At 36.4% G+C, this 16,827-nt stretch overlaps 2 protein-coding genes across 2 annotated transcripts; both read left to right on the plus strand.

The window, feature by feature from the left end:
* Positions 1-7,218: 7,218 nt before the first annotated feature.
* Positions 7,219-11,975, plus strand: LOC142634362 (accelerated cell death 11-like). The gene is made up of 4 exons (XM_075808658.1): positions 7,219-7,565; positions 7,653-7,825; positions 11,014-11,159; positions 11,592-11,975. The coding sequence occupies exons 1-4, from the start codon at positions 7,377-7,379 to the stop codon at positions 11,696-11,698; spliced, it is 615 nt and encodes a 204-aa protein (XP_075664773.1). The 5' UTR covers positions 7,219-7,376; the 3' UTR covers positions 11,699-11,975.
* A 2,590-nt stretch (positions 11,976-14,565) lies between these two features.
* Positions 14,566-15,492, plus strand: LOC142635471 (uncharacterized). Its single transcript, XM_075809617.1, has 3 exons — positions 14,566-14,805; positions 14,905-15,396; positions 15,487-15,492. The coding sequence occupies exons 1-3, from the start codon at positions 14,566-14,568 to the stop codon at positions 15,490-15,492; spliced, it is 738 nt and encodes a 245-aa protein (XP_075665732.1).
* Positions 15,493-16,827: the final 1,335 nt, after the last annotated feature.

Raw genomic sequence — 16,827 nt, forward strand, 5'->3', positions numbered from 1 at the left:
GCTATTGGTTCATTTATTGATTATTGTGATCAAGTTAGGGTGATTTGAAACATAGGTAAATAGATGATATTTGCTAAGCTTTCGTTGTCAATAAGTACCTGGTGGATATTGAATTCTTCTACTTTGAGCATGATTACCAATGGATTGTCATGGTGTTGCCTAATGTTGCGACAGTCTCTCTCTGAGAAAATGATATCAGGTTCGTCATTCCTTGGCGTCTTCACTGGAGGGAACTGTGAATGGACACTAATTATTTCTCTCTCATGGGATTTTTCGAGGACTTCAGCATTCTACTTGTCGTCAATCCTCCTAAGATTGTCTTTATCTCTCAAGCAAGAGGTTTGGTATCTCCTACTTCTTGATCTCTGTCCTTATTTTCCTTTCGTTGGTATCTGTGGGGCTTTATTTTCTTGACATATTTCTGTTACTTCCCTTGCCGGATTAAAGTTTCCACCTGGTTTTTCAAATGTCTACGCTTGTCGGTGCAATGCCCGTGGTCCTGGTGGAACCTACAAGACTTGTTCTTGTCTTTTCTTTTTGTTGGAGTATTGATTGGCTTCAGCCATTGTAGGGAGGGATCGTCCCTAATCTGCATCAGGACTTGTTCAATTGGCATTATTAGAGGAGTAGAGTTAGTGAGCTTTGGCAACCTATCTGGAAGTTCCTTTTTTTTACCTTGTGGTCTGCCTAACACTTCGTGTCTCTTTCTTCTTATCGTGATTGCTGCTTGTTCCTTCGTCTCTCTTCCTTTTTCCTTTCATTTCTTTTGCAAGCACCGCATCTTTTGCATTCATGTACTTCTGAGCTTTTCGAAGCAATACTGCGACTATTTTTGGTGAGCTTTTGGTGATTGAGAAGAAAAAAAAATCTCCAGGTAGCAACCTTGCTTGGAAAGTTGTTAGGATGACTTGATATTCAGCCTCGTCTACTTGTAGTAGCTCCTTATTGAATCGGGTCACGTACTGTCTTAGTGATTCTCTTTTCGCTTGTTGAATGTTGAGAAGATGACCGGTTGGCTTCTTGTGTCTTTGCTCCCCAATGAAATGACGAACAAAACTCTTGCTGAGTTGTTCAAAATTTGCAATAGTTCCTGGGGGTTTCTTGCTGAATCATACTTCGGCTGCTCCTTTTAGTGTCGTTGGGAATGCCCTACACATCACCTCATCTGGGGTCATTTGCAACAACATCAGTGTCTTAAATGATTCAATGTGATTCAAGGGATCCTTAGAACCGTCATATGATTCCAACCGTGGGAGACGAAATTTTTGTGGGAAGGGACGGTTCAATGTTTTAGTGGTGAATGGTGAGTTTGTCTTTCGAATCATCCCCTCCAAATTCTCCCCGCCTTTATTCTTCATGGCACTTTTTAACTCATCCATCTTCTTCCTCATGTTGCGAAGCTCATTCTCCATCCAGGAAGAATCTTTTCTTGAGGTCATGTCTCACCTGTTGGCTTGGGAGTTTGATTCTTCTTCATTTTGGTTTTCAACTATTCGCTGACGTTCTGCGTTTTAGGATTCAATTGTCTTTCGTAGCTCTTCATTTTGGCGAGTCAGCTTTTCCAAATAGTCTTAAATTACTCTGAAAGTCCAGCTGAAACACCCTCCAAATAGTCTTAAAATACTCTTAAATATGACCTATAATCAATCATGAAAATAACTTAATATCCTCCAAAAAATATAAATCTTATTGAATTATACAAATTGACTCACTAAAAGCTATATAATCGTAACTTTGTTCTAAAATTCACACTATGGGTAAACCTAGGATTTAATATATATCCCAATAAAAACTATGGGCCAAAACTAATTTGACTTGTTCATGGACTTAATATCAATGACCCTAATATATATTTCATATTTAAGCATTTTGAGATGCAATTAGAATTGGATAGAAGAAGCAAGTTTGTCATTATCCTTTTAAAAAATTGTAAACATGTTGATTTTTAATGGTTAATTGTGGGAGGGAATACATCACATATTCTCACATACAATCCTGTGAGCGGATACCAACATCTAATCCCTGCTGGTGAGGGATCAATACATATTTTCACATACAATCTTGTGAGCGGATTTACACATATATCTGATCAATTTTAAAAACACTCATTTTGAGTCTCATATCATAGAAAAAAACAAAGTTGATACAACATAAAATAATTTTCTCAATATTAACAATTATTCCAACAATAAAAACATATCAAATATAACAATATCAAATTGAAACATAAATCAAAAGATGCTTGACTCTCCTAGGGAACGAATAGAAACTGAAGAGTTTATATTAATATTTTTAAATTTTTTGAGTAAGTTTGAAAATCCAACTTGCTAAAAGAAACGTCTTAAATACCATTTGAAAAACAAGAATATGACTTCGAAATCACTAGGTTTGAAACAAATCTAATGAACAAGAATCTTTTTAGAAAACTTACTTTGAAACTCAATTATTTTTGGAAAATAGTTTAGTTTAGAAATCATCTTTTAAATGAGATTTGGACATTCAAAACGTTATTTAAAATTTGAAATTTCTCTTTAAAACATTATTTTAAAAAAAAAAATCAAAGTTTCTCTTTCAATGATGTAAAAATGCTTTTTGATAAACTTTTAAAAATGTAAGCTTAAAAAGAATATAACTTTTGAAAATCTTTAACTTCTAAGAACCTAAGAACAAAACTTGTGCATATTATGCATAATTACTTACAGCACACATATATCTGATCAATTTTAAAAACACTCATTTTGAGTCTCATATCATAGAAAAAAACAAAGTTGATACAACATAAAATAATTTTCTCACTATTAACAATTATTCCAACAATAAAAGCATATCAAATATAACAATATCAAATTGAAACATAAATCAAAAGATGCTTGACTCTCCTAGGGAACGAATAGAAACTGAAGAGTTTATATTAATATTTTTAAATTTTTTGAGTAAGTTTCTCTTTCAATGATGTAAAAATGCTTTTTGATAAACTTTTAAAAATGTAAGCTTAAAAAGAATATAACTTTTGAAAATCTTTAACTTCTAAGAACCTAAGAACAAAACTTGTGCATATTATGCATAATTACTTACAGCACTTGAATAACTCTGAAAGTCTAGCTGAAACACCCTCCAAATAGTCTCAAAATACTCTAAAATATGACCTATAATCAATCATGAAAATTACTTAATATCATCCACAAAATATAAATCTTATTGAATTATACAAATTGACTCACTAAAAGCTCTATAATCATAACTTTGTTCTAAAATTCACACTATGGGTAAACCTAGGATTTAATATATATCCCAATAAAAACTGTGGGCCAAAACTAATTTGACTTGTTCATGGACTTGATATCAATGGCCCTAATATATATTTCATATTTAAGCATATTGAGATGCAATTAGAATTGGATAGAAGAAGCAAGTTTGTCATTATCCTTTTAAAGAATTGTAAACGTGTTGATTTTTAATGGTTCATTGCAGTCTTATTCATGCTTTGAATAATTTCGGCTGTTCTTTTAGACTCCAAATAGTGGTATACTAGGATTCAAGAATAATTGAAATAGTATAAAAATAGTAATCTAAGAAATTACCAATTCACAATCTACACATCACTAAAGTTTTCCATGATCAAATTTTAACAAACTCATACCTGGAAAAATTGATTGCCTCTTCAATTGTATTTGTGCTAAACTCCAAGGAAAAACCTCTTCATCTCTTTGATGAAACCCTTTCTATGAAAACCCTAATTATCTCTTCCTCTACCCTGTAGTTTGTATTAGAGATGTGAGCTTAGTGGGTAGTGGACTGCAATCAATATATATATAAAAGCAGAGACCTCATTGTGTGAGGGTTTAAGCTTTTGCCAAGTGGCACCTCCTATGAAATTTCTCTACAATCATCCAACTCTCCCATTAATTGACTAAGTTTAATCCACAACTCTCTCTCTTCTTCATGTCTTTTAGTATACCAAATGTTTCAGTTTTTTTATTTTATTTTTTATTTATAAATAAAAAGGGATACTAAAATAACTAATGAGATCGAGATAGATAATCTTCTAGCAATTATGTTGCCTAAATTACACAAATCCATATATTTTATTTACTATAATCATTATTATTTATTTTATTATATGAGAATCCTTATTATTTTATGGTGATGAATTTACATACAAACATCTCATAAACAAAGTCTCCCTCCTCTGTTAGTCTTTTTTTTTTTTGTTGGTATGACAAGTTTTTATGTTAGTTATATAAAAAAGTTTATGCCTTTATGATTGTGTAGATGTATTAATCACAACTTGCCTCCAAAATGACGTTTTGGTTTTTGCCTTTTTGTTTTCACATTTTGTATATTATCAAAACTCTGCTATAATGATTAATGTATGATTTTCTAAACCTTTGACTCCCCAACCTCTCCCACACTTTGCCTTCCCCTCTCAACTTTGACCATATGCCTCTATTCTCTTTCTTTCTCTCTTAAAAAAAACTTTCTTTCTCTTCAAAAAAAAAAAAAAAAAACCTTTAATAGTTAAATTTCCTAAACTACTGCTATTCTAAAATTTTGTTTCCATACTTATAATTTTTTTAAACACCAGGCCAATGGAAGAAGCCTATTGCTCTTGTGATCTTTTGTTGTAGCCAGTGGCTATCCATCACACATTAAATGGCCTTGACATGTATGAGTTCAAGTTATTTTTTGTTACTTTCAAAAATTCATTTCTTCACTTACAATCGGTAGGGTTAAGATCGTAAGATTCTGTGTTTTGCTATTTTCTTTTATAGGTTGTGTTATTGTGTATATCAATTTCCAAAAGATGCTTGAAGTCTAAAACTGAGAAGTCGATAATTGTTTATTTAGTGTAAAAGTCTCATTGTCATTGTCCTTTCAAGATTGTTTAATCTTAGCATATGACTTGAGTAGGCTGGTCTTTTCAAAATAAAAAAAAAGCTAAACGCGTTGTAAATCATAAATTGAATTATAGGGATCAAGCAATTATCATCTAGGGTGGAGGGTTTTTTATTTTATTTTATTTTTTTAACACAAAATAAAAATTTTACTCTTGCAAAATCTAAGTGTATATGTGTGTGAAGCTCTCTCTTGGAAACTTGAACCTTGGTCCTTATCTCCCGTACCCCATATCCCACAAGCACTTATACTTGTGGAGTGACCATCATACCAAGGGTATGCAGTGGTAGGGTGGAGGGGATTTAGTCAATGACAATTGAATTTGCAGAGGAAAAACAACACAACTATTCAATCCGCATTAGACTTCAAAGCTTCTTTCTCGAGTAAGTTTCTTGATATTTCAGTAAAGAAATACAAATTGACTTTTTTCCTACAATAAATTGAGTTTTGGGTTAATGGTTTTTTATTATTATTTAGTTTTGGTTTAATGATGATTGTATAATTCTATATGTTGTGTGTGCTTTCTTTTCTATGAATTTCAATAATGTATGAATTGATGATTTTAGCATTTGGTTCATTAAGGTTTTTTTTTAAAAAAAAATTCTAAAATTCATCTTTATTTCATTATTTTGTTTAGTTTTGTTACTTTTTGTAATGAACTCATTACTACCAAAGTTCTATGACAATTATGATATAATATATGTACAACATTCTTCAAACTTATCTTACATAAAACATTATAATATTATATGTGTATCGCATGGGCAACTTACTAGTTATAAATAAAAGAAAACCTATGGCCCATCAATTATATTTTAAAGAAAACTCTTAAATAAAATTATGTGGGGTATTACACATCGGCAAAGAGAGAGTGAAAGAATCAAAGAATAGAATAGGAATATAGAATTAGGTTTTTTAGTAATGTCCAAAACAACGTCATTTGGACCTTTTAGGCTTTTACTGTTTTTTTTCTTTTTTAAATTTTTTTTTAATAACAGGCCAAATCTTGTACTGGCCAAAAATTGCCATCTCGGCCGAAATTGTCAGGAATGACTTGAAACGGCTTGAAATCTGACCCGAGATGGAATGTGAGGTATTCTTGAACCGGTTTACATACCGGTACGAAAAATTTCGGCTGGAATGGAACGGAATCAATAACAATGATAAACACAACATAATGGAGATCATAGCTTAGTGGCACCAAGATCAATGAGTTTAGTATCCCTATACTTAGTGGAGTGGATACAAGTTTGTAGAAAGGCCTTTTGGTGTAGTGTGTCTATACATATGAGTAGGAGTAGCACTTTTGTACAAGGGGCTAAGTGTCTTTATTCATTCACTGGTGTGTGAGACCCACCTTCTAAGAGAAAGATGTTTCATATGCAAGTTGTAGAACAACATCGCAGCAAATTGTTCTCTATGCAAGTTGTAGAACAATGTCACAACAAAACTCCAATGGTAACTAAGACACACTAGGTAGAGGCTTCTTAAACTTGGTGTACCCAAATCACATGTAGCAATATATATTGGAAATAGAAAGAAGACGCACTAGCATAGCTTTAATTGCACAATTTGCAAGCTCAATCACCACAATAAGAGAATGCCATTGTTGCAAGCTCTTTCTTTCTCTCTCTCATGTTAGTTTTTCACTTCGTTATTTGTAATTTGAGTTCCAACTTTTCGAATCTATTTGTTTTTGTGGTTTAGAAGAGATGGTAGGGTGATTTGGGAAAGTTATACTATTATTGAGATTGGTGAAAAGCTACAGTGGTAGGGTGATTGGAATTTGACTAAAATCATTTTATGAGTGTACTTTGGTGTTAAAGTTGTGTCCTATTTTGATAATTTACACTCAAACAATATTTTTAGACAAATATAGATCAAATGCTTAGTTGACCAAAAAATAAAAACTTCTCCTCAATATTCTCATAAGTTTTATCAAACTCTTATACGTTGTTTTAAAAATTGTATTTTAAAAACGTTAATTTTTAAAAACGTACTTTTAAAAAATAGCATATCCAAATAGAATCAAGATATACTTTCTCCGAATTGAGAGCTAGGACTACTCCTTCTGCAATAATAAAAAAGAAAAAAATTAATGATTGAAATTAAAAGTTAAAGAAGTCATTTTTTGGGCAATTTCAACCCATGAATAATTTTTTTTAAATTTCTAACTCTTACCATTTTACTTTTACATATTTTTTTGTTTTTGTTTTTGGACTTCTCTCACGACTCGTACTTTCTCCATGTCGAACGAGTTGACGGTGTCGGACGAGTAACGTTGAAAAAGATCCCTTTATTCCAGAAACAAGAAAGACTTCTACTTTTCTAAGTAAATGCAGTGTGAGTGTACTTATATTCCAATTCAAACAAGTGAACAACAAACAATAATTAAGCACCCTATCAAAAAAAAAAAAAAACAATAATCAAGCAAAGAACATTGTTCTCATCTTTCTCAGAACACAACCAAAGTTAACCAAATGGCGGATAACCATAAGCCTCTGAGGAAAATCTCCGAGGCCTTCAAGGAGCTCCAAGCCACCGTGAATTCCCAAACCCCAGATGACCTCGAGGTCGCTTCTTTCTCTCGAGCCTGCTCTCTCATCTCGCCTCTCCTCGGTTGCTTGGGCTTCGCCTTCAAGTTCGCTGAGATGGACTACGTCGCCAAGGTAAGCTCTTGGGTTTGAATAGTATGATTACTGCATGAATGATTCGAAGGTTTTGGTATTAATTGATTGATTTGGTTGTGATAACAGGTGAATGATCTGGTAGAGGCATCGAAGTCAATTGGGACGTTGCAAGCTATGGTTGAGCGAGATGTAGCAGCCAACACTGTGAAGAAAGGTGGTAGTCATACCGGAAATCTCTTGCTAGTCAAACGTGGGATCGAAATGGTTAAGGTTCTCTTTGAACAAATACTAGTTACTGGGTATGTATACCTTTACCAACAACTCCTTCACATGGTTTTTTTGATGTATATATATATACACACACATATATTATTTATAAACGTTATTTATGTTCATTAGAAGTTAGCCAGACTAAGAATTGGTGGAATCTAATTTTATTAGAGGCTGTAGTAGATATGAAAGAATACACCAGTGTCCATGTCAAATGGACCGGATAGATATTAACATATGATTTGGAAGAAAATAAAGTAAGGGAAACTTGAGTAAATATGGGTAGACTGTGTCTGATTTGCATAAATATCTACCTGATCATCTGATGAAACTTTTGAATGTATCAGAATTTTCAATTCTTTTTTGGGTATTTATGGTTGGATGTTAATGTGAAATCTGATTTTGAAGCTTGCAATGCTAAATATTTGACTGGTTATATAATTGTCATTACTATGATCAAATATTCAATTTTATTTTCCAAATTTGTTGTCAAAGCAGTATGAGTGTGTTTGGATGGGCTTTTTTTTATTCTTCCAGTGGCTTATTTTGTTGAAAAAGTACGTCAAGTAAAAGTACAAGTGTACATAGAACAAGTGAGGCTTTAAAAAATAAGCTGGCATTTTCTGCTAATACAAACTTATAGAGTTGAAAATTTCACTGTAGAAGTATAATATTTTAAGGGCCGCAATGCTAAATATCCGATCTGGTTTTACTTGTGGTAACCATTGATTCTGATCAAACTTGCATTACTTAATTTTTTTTACTTAAAGTGTGCATGTGTTTCTAGTAATATTATCTTGTCAAGGACTGAGGAGTCTAGGAGGGGTGCACTTGTGTCTCAAGGAGTACTTAAATGAATGCAAATGGATTGGTGGTGTGTTCTTTGGTTTGCTTTATGGAGGCAAGGTAGATAGTTCAGGTGAAAATCAGATATTTTGCTGGATGTCAAGGATCAAAAAGATCAAGGTAATTGCCTTGTTTAAAATAATTGAGGGGCAATGGAGATGAAGTATTTCCTTGGAAGGTGGTTTGGCAATCTTGCACACCTTATATCAAATTGTTTGAGTTGGCAGGGGAATTTTAGGGGAATTGAAATTAAGTGATTCATTTGCAGTCCTGTTATACGTAACGTTGTGTCCATAGGAGGGAAGTTGCTCGTTTGGAATAGTGAATCTCCCTTTGCAAAAGTCTCTCTCTCTCTCTCTCTCTCTCTCTCTCTCTCTCTTATGGTGCTTATCTACATGAATTCTTACTTATTGATAAGAAAAGAATTAAAGAAACAAGTGAAGTTTGAAAGGCTATCATGCTTAGCTATGGTATTGGTCAAAGCTGGATTTGGATAGACAAGGGCTTAGGGACTGATTTAAGTGCTTAGCTATGGTATTGGGTTGATTTAAGTGCTAAATGGATGACTTCGGCCTTAGGTAGTTCTAAGTTTCAGATCTTACCTAGCAATAATAAGAGAATGACAATTTTGGCTTCCAACTGAACCAATTGATTAGTAGTATTTTACAGTTAATACTTAATAGAATAATTTGGTTTTTGTCAAGATCCTATTAAGCTACTGTGAGTACATGAGCTAAGCTAGGATGTGCATGAGAGGAGCTGCTATGGTGTGGTGAGGGTGCGTGGTTGTGCTGTGCAGGCTGTACTTGCTGCATGAACAGGCTATAGCTGCTGTGTGAGTGTAATAGTTAGATTTTACCAGGTGCTTGTTATAATTATCACGTGTAATTCTAATTGACCACATGTGCATTAGAGTGCTGTTAGGCTTACTGTTAGCTGTTAGTAGCACAACTGTCTAGTAGTTACAAGTTAGTTACTGTCAGTTACAGTTGGAAATCTTAGTTGTAGTCTCAAGTTGATGTATAAAAGGACTGTATGCTATACTGAAGAGATCATCAATGAGAATATTCAAAGTTTAGTTTCAGTTCTTCCTATACACTTCTCTTCTCAATCTCATCCCATCTTAGGAGGCCTGCTTCCCTCAAAGAACCACCAAATTAATTAAACATTGAGAACTTTATCAGGCTCTTAACAGTTTTACCAGAAATATAGGTAAATCATAAGTGAAGTGGTAGAGTACTCTTTGGGGGTGAGCTTGGGACAAACTTACCAAAAAAAAAAGCAACGAGTTACTATATTTTTCCCTGACCTCTTTTACAGTGGAGTGGTTTCCTTTTTTTTTTTTTTGGGCGCTTGTGCCTTGAAAGGTTTTAAGCTTATTCTTTTGTCCTATTTGTGTACTCAGACTCATCCATGTATATTACCTACTCTCTGTGGTAGTATCATTGGACTACATGCATGGTTATCAGTTTTACTAGTCTGGCATCACCAACCTACCAGGATAGTGGAAGGTGTGAGGCTAACGGTTAGCTCCTACTAATTTATTAATTCAAAGTGCCTTTTCTTATAAAAGTAAGGAGGGGGAGTGAGATTATAGGTTCTAGACCCCTGGGATGTGTGTATATTTTACCTAGAAAAAAAATGAAAGGTATTATCAAACCTTCCATGAAGTTTAATTTCAGTATGATCTACCACACTTGGTTTTTGTCCCACTACTTCAAGCAAAATTCAAAAGTATCCTTTCCTTTTGTTGGAGTGGGGGGGGGGGTGTGGGGGGTTGAAAGATCTTTTTCGTGATTCAACTAAGGAGGTCTAATGATGTGCTGTATTTATAACTTCCGTTGATTTTTTAGTTGTTGGAACAACTTTGTAGCCAGTGCACAATGCTTCTGCAGCTTGCTTCTGTGTGGTCTGGGAGAGACAGTAGGTTGGTAGTCTTTCTCAGTGAAATCTTAGGAAATAGATTTCTTAAGTTGATTTTTGTGGGTCTGCAGGGTCTCAGTTGTTGGTACAAAAAAGATGGAAATAGATATGCCTTCCTCTTGAAGATATCAGTTTGTCTGAATAGAAAATTATTTAACAATAAAATCTTTTTATATTCCCTCAAAGTATGTAGAGATAGTATTGCTTTGAACTTGGTTGGAAAATACTTTAATTTTGAAAACATATCTTTCCCAAAAGGGCTATAAATCCAGGAAGGGATTAGACATAAAAAGTTAATGTACCAAGCAACTGATGATCAGTTTTCCTTTTTGCCTAGAAGTTCGGAAATCTGTTACAAATATTACCTTGAGTGATCTTGATGCTTAAATCAATGTAATGTGGTTGATTTGATAGACAAAGTTAACAGTTCTTGATTATCGTATGGCAGTGGAAATTCCCTGAAGAATCCAGCTACTAAGGCTTATGCACAGGTATTTGCTCCCCATCATGGGTGGGCTATCAAGAAAGCTGTAGCAGCAGGGATGTATCTCCTTCCTACAAAGGCACAGCTATTGCAGAAGCTCAATGAAGACGGTGAGTTCATGAAATAATTGGTACAACTATACAATTGCTCAGTTGAAAATCTCAGTAAAGTACATTAAAAAAATGCATGTCTATTCAAATGCTTTTAGTAGTTGAATGAAATTTATGAATTGTTTTTAAAAATTCATACCCATCTTACTTATTTGACCTTTTTGATTGTTCCAAAACCTTTGGGGCTGGTGGGTGTCATCTTACATTGCTAAGGAGAGAGTAAGGATGTGGGCTTATTAAATCAAACCAAATTGTACTTATATCCTTGATACTGCTTTTGATAATTGAGGTTTGTCTAAGCAACAAAATAAAAAGTAAGGGGATGGGGGCAGCTGGCATGGACAAAGCTTGTGTGGTTTCAATTATTGTTTTTTGCCTTTTAAATTTATGGTATCAGTAATGGTGTATTGATTTGCACTATGTTACTTTCAGAGCCGTCAGCAAGGATTCAAATGCAAAGTTACATTACTGCATCAGCTCCTGTAATCCGGTACATTGACAAACTCTTCCTTTCAAGAGGATTGGGTGTAGATTGGTAAACACAAGTTGTGAGATGACAGATTTATTTGACATAATCAATTTCTATCTATTCAAATAAGGTCGAAATTATGAATTTATATCAAATTCCACTAGGTTATTGTATATCATGATAAGTGTTTATGGGAGTCGGTATTGTATGTTGCTTGCAAATGGCCGAGTTTGTACAATGCTATTTATTACCTTAAATGAATATATGGAATAGTGTCAGCTGAACCCATCCCACAAACTAACTCATAAATTGGAGATGCTCTAAATTTATTTAACTTTGAATATTTTTGAGAATGAGCTGTTGGTTCATTTATTGTTAATTGTGATCAAGTCAGGGTGATTCGAAGTTGATTATTAACTCATTGAAAAGCGAGGAAGAATCTCTAGCTGTTTATGGTCATTTAATTTTTGATGCAAAAGTGTTTGCAGGGTCTTTCCGTTCTATTGGTTTTTCACATACTTGTAGACATGGTAACTTTGTAGCTTATAATCTCGCTAGACATGCTAACTATGTCACGGGTTTTATGGTGTGGATGGAGGATGTTCTTCCACACCTCCTTTATGTTTTTTCAGGTGGATTTGGTTATTGTTTAATGAAAGTTCAAAGTTATATCTAAAAAAAAAGGTCAGGGAGCCTAACCTCTATAGATTTCGATCTTATTTTGCAGTTCAAATAATCTTGAGGATATGGCACCTTTAAACGTATCCCTTTCTCTGGCCTTTTTGGCTACTTTTAAAAAAAATAAAAAATTAATGAACAGTAATAATATATTAAGAAGAAACGAGAGAAGCCCCAACCCATCTCTAATTTCTGGAGCCATTGGCTACTAGTGTCACGCACCAAACTCCAAAGGGTCTAAAGCATGAGAAAAATGTCTCAAAGTACCTGTAGAATTTTCATTTTTGACAATTCAATTCACATAAATCATATCAAGTGTCAATATCAAGAATTATCATAATAATTCCATTGAATATACTCTCAAAGTAAGTTAGAGCTCTAAACAATAATTACAAGCACAATCGGCCACAAAAAAAAAAAACAATAGAGGTTTGAATAAATAATTACATATCATCAGCTTGTCCCATCAGTAAGAATAACATCACAACCACTATAATATACAAAAGAATGAGTTAAGCCTATTCTAAGATGCACATCATCGAATGTCTCCATTACAAAAGTTCAGCTTTCGTCAATAGTTAGTCTAACTACTGTTAGCCACCAAAAAACTGTCTCAAAATATTGTTGTTGTAGGGGCACTGGGCCCAGTAATTTACCAAAGATGGCCCAACAAAGTCTTTTGGGTTAAAAATCCAAATCCGAGGACATCAAATGATCTAGGAGTACATGAATGTACTTCATAATGGAAATGCCAAGTAAAGATATGATAAACGAGTGACTAATTACGTCCGAGAAATAGAGTTGTCCTCAGGTTTTTAAGCCGAGGTCATAATAAGAGAGGTTTAGTGTTCCCGGGCTATGTTATAAGAAATCATATGATTACGAGAAGACACGGTACACGTGGAGGACAATAGGAAGAGCGGTGGAATATCTAAGGTAAAGCTGCTACCACCGCCCATACATTAAAAGCTCTGTAAATTGATATACTGATTGCATAGATGGAAAGATGGGACCTGAGCATGAGGTTTGGAACTTGGTCCCTGACCCTAACGGACTTTGGGGAAGAATTGATGGGACAAGTATCCCAAATCAGCGTTACAACCATGAGGTGGAAGATAATAAAGAGAAGAAGAGGAAGTATAAATAAAGAGAAAGACTTTCGGAAAAATGGAGCTTTTTTCTGGATAGGAGAAAGACAATAGTATATGATAATCTACAATTGTAACCAACCTTAGGAAGCAATATTATAAACTATCCTCGGATTGTGTCCGAGGAGGAGCTTTTAGTTATACTCTTACAAATAACTCTTGATTTCGTGTCATTGGGCCCGGAGCCCGTTCTTCTCTATGTTATTTAAAACCATCATTGAGAACTAGATTACAAACCCACTCTCTACAAATTTATTGTAAAAGGGCCTTTCAAGCCCATTTCCAACCTTAAATTGGGAGTTTGAATTGTGTTCTTACAATTGGCGCCGTCTGTGGGAATTTAGTCTTTGAGGAAGTTTAGAACATCATGGTGGGCTCAGGACCACAACGCAGTGCGGAGTTCGTAGGCTCCCAACATGAGGATCACTCCTTGCATCCTGATCATAGAGAGAACCGGGAAGGTAGTGTACATACTGCGCACACTATCAGAAGTACGAGTCATTCATAAGGAGGAAGTAGAGGTCCTCACGAGAGGAATACCAAGGCCATGCAGAAAGAGATTGACGGCCTAAAAAGAAAGTTACATCACGAGAGGCGAAGGCGAACTCCTTCGGTCTCTGACCCCTCTTCGGAGGGATTTGAGGATGACAATTACAGGCAGAGGTCCAGGACTCCCTCGGGTGAATCTTTTTCTTCCGATGAGGACAACCTGCATGGGAAGCATGGTAGGGATTTCTCCTCTAAGGGCTTGGGAAATGATGCGATGGGTAGGGCGTTGCACCAAATCTCCAAGTCACCCTTCACGCGCAGACTGGAGGAAGGGAGGTTACCTCGGCCCTTCACACAATCGGCCTTCACTATTTACAATGGTCGGACGGATCCTGTGGAGCATGTGAGCCATTTCAGCCAAAGAATGGCAGTACATTCCAAGAATGAGACCTTGATATGCAAGATCTTCCCCTCTAGCCTGGGGCCTGTCGCCATGAGATGGTTTGATGGCTTAAGGGCAGGCTCTATTAGCTCTTTCAAGGAGCTTACTAGAGCATTTGGTTCTCGCTTCATCACGTGCAGTAGAGTTCCTCGGCCATTGGATTCATTATTATCCATGGCCATGAGGGATGGGGAAACCCTGAGAACGTATTCGAATAAGTATTGGGAGATGTTCAATGAAATTGATGGGGACTTCGATAATGTGGCGATAAGGACCTTCAAGGTTGGCCTACCGATGGAGCATGACCTAAGGAAGTCTTTGACGAAAAAGCCTGTCAGAAGCGTGCGTCGGCTTATGGATCACACCGACGAGTACAAAAGGGTTGAGGAAGATCAGCAACAGGGGAAGGGTAAGACGAAGGTTATCCCACAAGAAAGGAGGGATTTCAGGTCGGACAGATACAACAACAATAGGCTAGCAAGAGATTTTTCCAGACAAGTTAGTCATATGCCCCCACAGGTGGTCAACACCATCTTCAAAGAACCAGTGCAGCAGCTGTTGGAGAAAATCAGGCATGAGTCTTTCTTCAAGTGGCCAAATAAGATGGCAGGGGACCTTTTGAAGCGCAACCAAAATCTCCATTGCCATTATCACCAGGAAAGGGGTTACACCACCGAGGATTGTCGCACTCTGTGGAATCATTTAGAGCAGTTGGTCAAGGAGGGAAAGCAAAAGCAATTCCTGTATCAGCCTAATGGGCAAGGAAACCAATCAGGGGTGGCAAACCACGGTGGCCCTTCGTCAAGGCCTCCTCTAGGTACCATCAATGTAATTTTCGCGGCACCTGGAAGGATTGGCTCAGCTCCCTTTAGGGTAATGTCAGTGGCTCGGTCTTTGGCCGAGGAGTCAAGGGATCAGCCGAAGAGAATTAAGGCGAGTATCCTACCAGTTTTGGGTTTCTCGGAAGAGGACAAAGTGGGGACTATCCAGCCTCATGATGATGCCTTGGTGGTAACCCTAAGAATAGGGGACTATGATGTGAAGAGGGTGATGGTCGATCAAGGCAGTGGCGCAGATATCATGTACCTTTTGTTTGCCCAGGTTTAAAGTTAAAGCTTGAAGATCTTATGGCGTATGACTCACCCTTGATAAGCTTCGAGGGAAAGGCTGTCGTTCCAAAGGGGCAAATTAAACTGCCTATACAATCAGGCCCAGAGGTGGTGAACGTAGATTTCATTGTAGTGGATGCCTATTCTCCCTACACCACAATTGTGGCAAGACCTTGGCTGCATGCGTTGGGAGCTGTTTCCTCAACCTTGCATGTTAAGGTTAAGTTTCATTCTGGAGACCAGGTGGTGGAGCTACTTGGGAGTCAGTCTGTGGCTCGATAATGTATCACGGCTGCAATTCTGTGTCAACCTGAGCTGGAGTCCTCGTCCTCGGCTGGCAGAGAGGCGTAGCAATCAAAGTGTTTTGGCGCAACCAAGGTAAATGAACCTGCATGTGAGGAATTGGAGAAGATTCTCATAGACAACGACCCTGAGAAGTTCTTTCAGGTAGGGGTTCAATTGCCACAGGAGGAGAAGGAAGAGCTAATTTTGTTTTTGAGAAAAAACATGGACGTATTTGCATGGAACGCTTATGAGGCCCCTGGGGTTGATCCAAGTTTCATTTGTCATCATTTAAAGGTCAATCCAGCTGCGGTACCAAGGAGGCAACCACCTCGGCGGTCTTCCAAAAAGCATTCCGAGGCTGTGAAAGAGGAGGTGCTGAAACTCAAGAAGGCGGGTGCTATCAAAGAAGTTTTTTATCCTGAATGGTTAGCTCATACGGTAGTGGTGAAAAAGAAGAATGGGAAATGGAGAGTTTGTGTGACTTCACAGATTTGAACAAAGCTTGCCCTAAGGACTCTTTCCCAATGCCTCAGATTGATCAATTGGTGGACGCTACTGTTGGACATCCTCGGATGAGTTTTCTTGACGCTTTCCAAGGTTACCACCAAATACCTTTAGCTGTGGAGGACCAGGAGAAGACTGCTTTTGTCACTCCCACAGGAAACTACCATTATAAGGTAATGCCCTTTGGTTTGAAAAACGCAGGAGCTACCTATCAAAGGATGATGACGTGAATGTTTGAGACACAGCCGGGAAAGACTATTGAGGTATATGTGGATGATATGGTGGTAAAGAGTAAAACAGTTTCTACGCATTTGGAAGATCTGAGCAACACTTTTCAAACGCTAAGAGAGTATAAGTTGCGATTCAATGCCTCTAAATGTTTTTTTGGTGTGGGATCGGGCAAGTTTCTAGGCTATATGGTAACTCACCGGGGAATTGAGGTGAATCCTGCTCAGGTTAACGCCATTAACAACTTACACCCACCTCGAAATCCTAAAGAAGTACAGAGATTAATAGGTATGACCGCTGCCCTCAACCGATTTAT

This window comes from Castanea sativa, chromosome 5, assembly GCF_040712315.1.
Source record: "Castanea sativa cultivar Marrone di Chiusa Pesio chromosome 5, ASM4071231v1".
In the NCBI taxonomy this organism is placed as follows: Eukaryota; Viridiplantae; Streptophyta; class Magnoliopsida; order Fagales; family Fagaceae; genus Castanea; species Castanea sativa.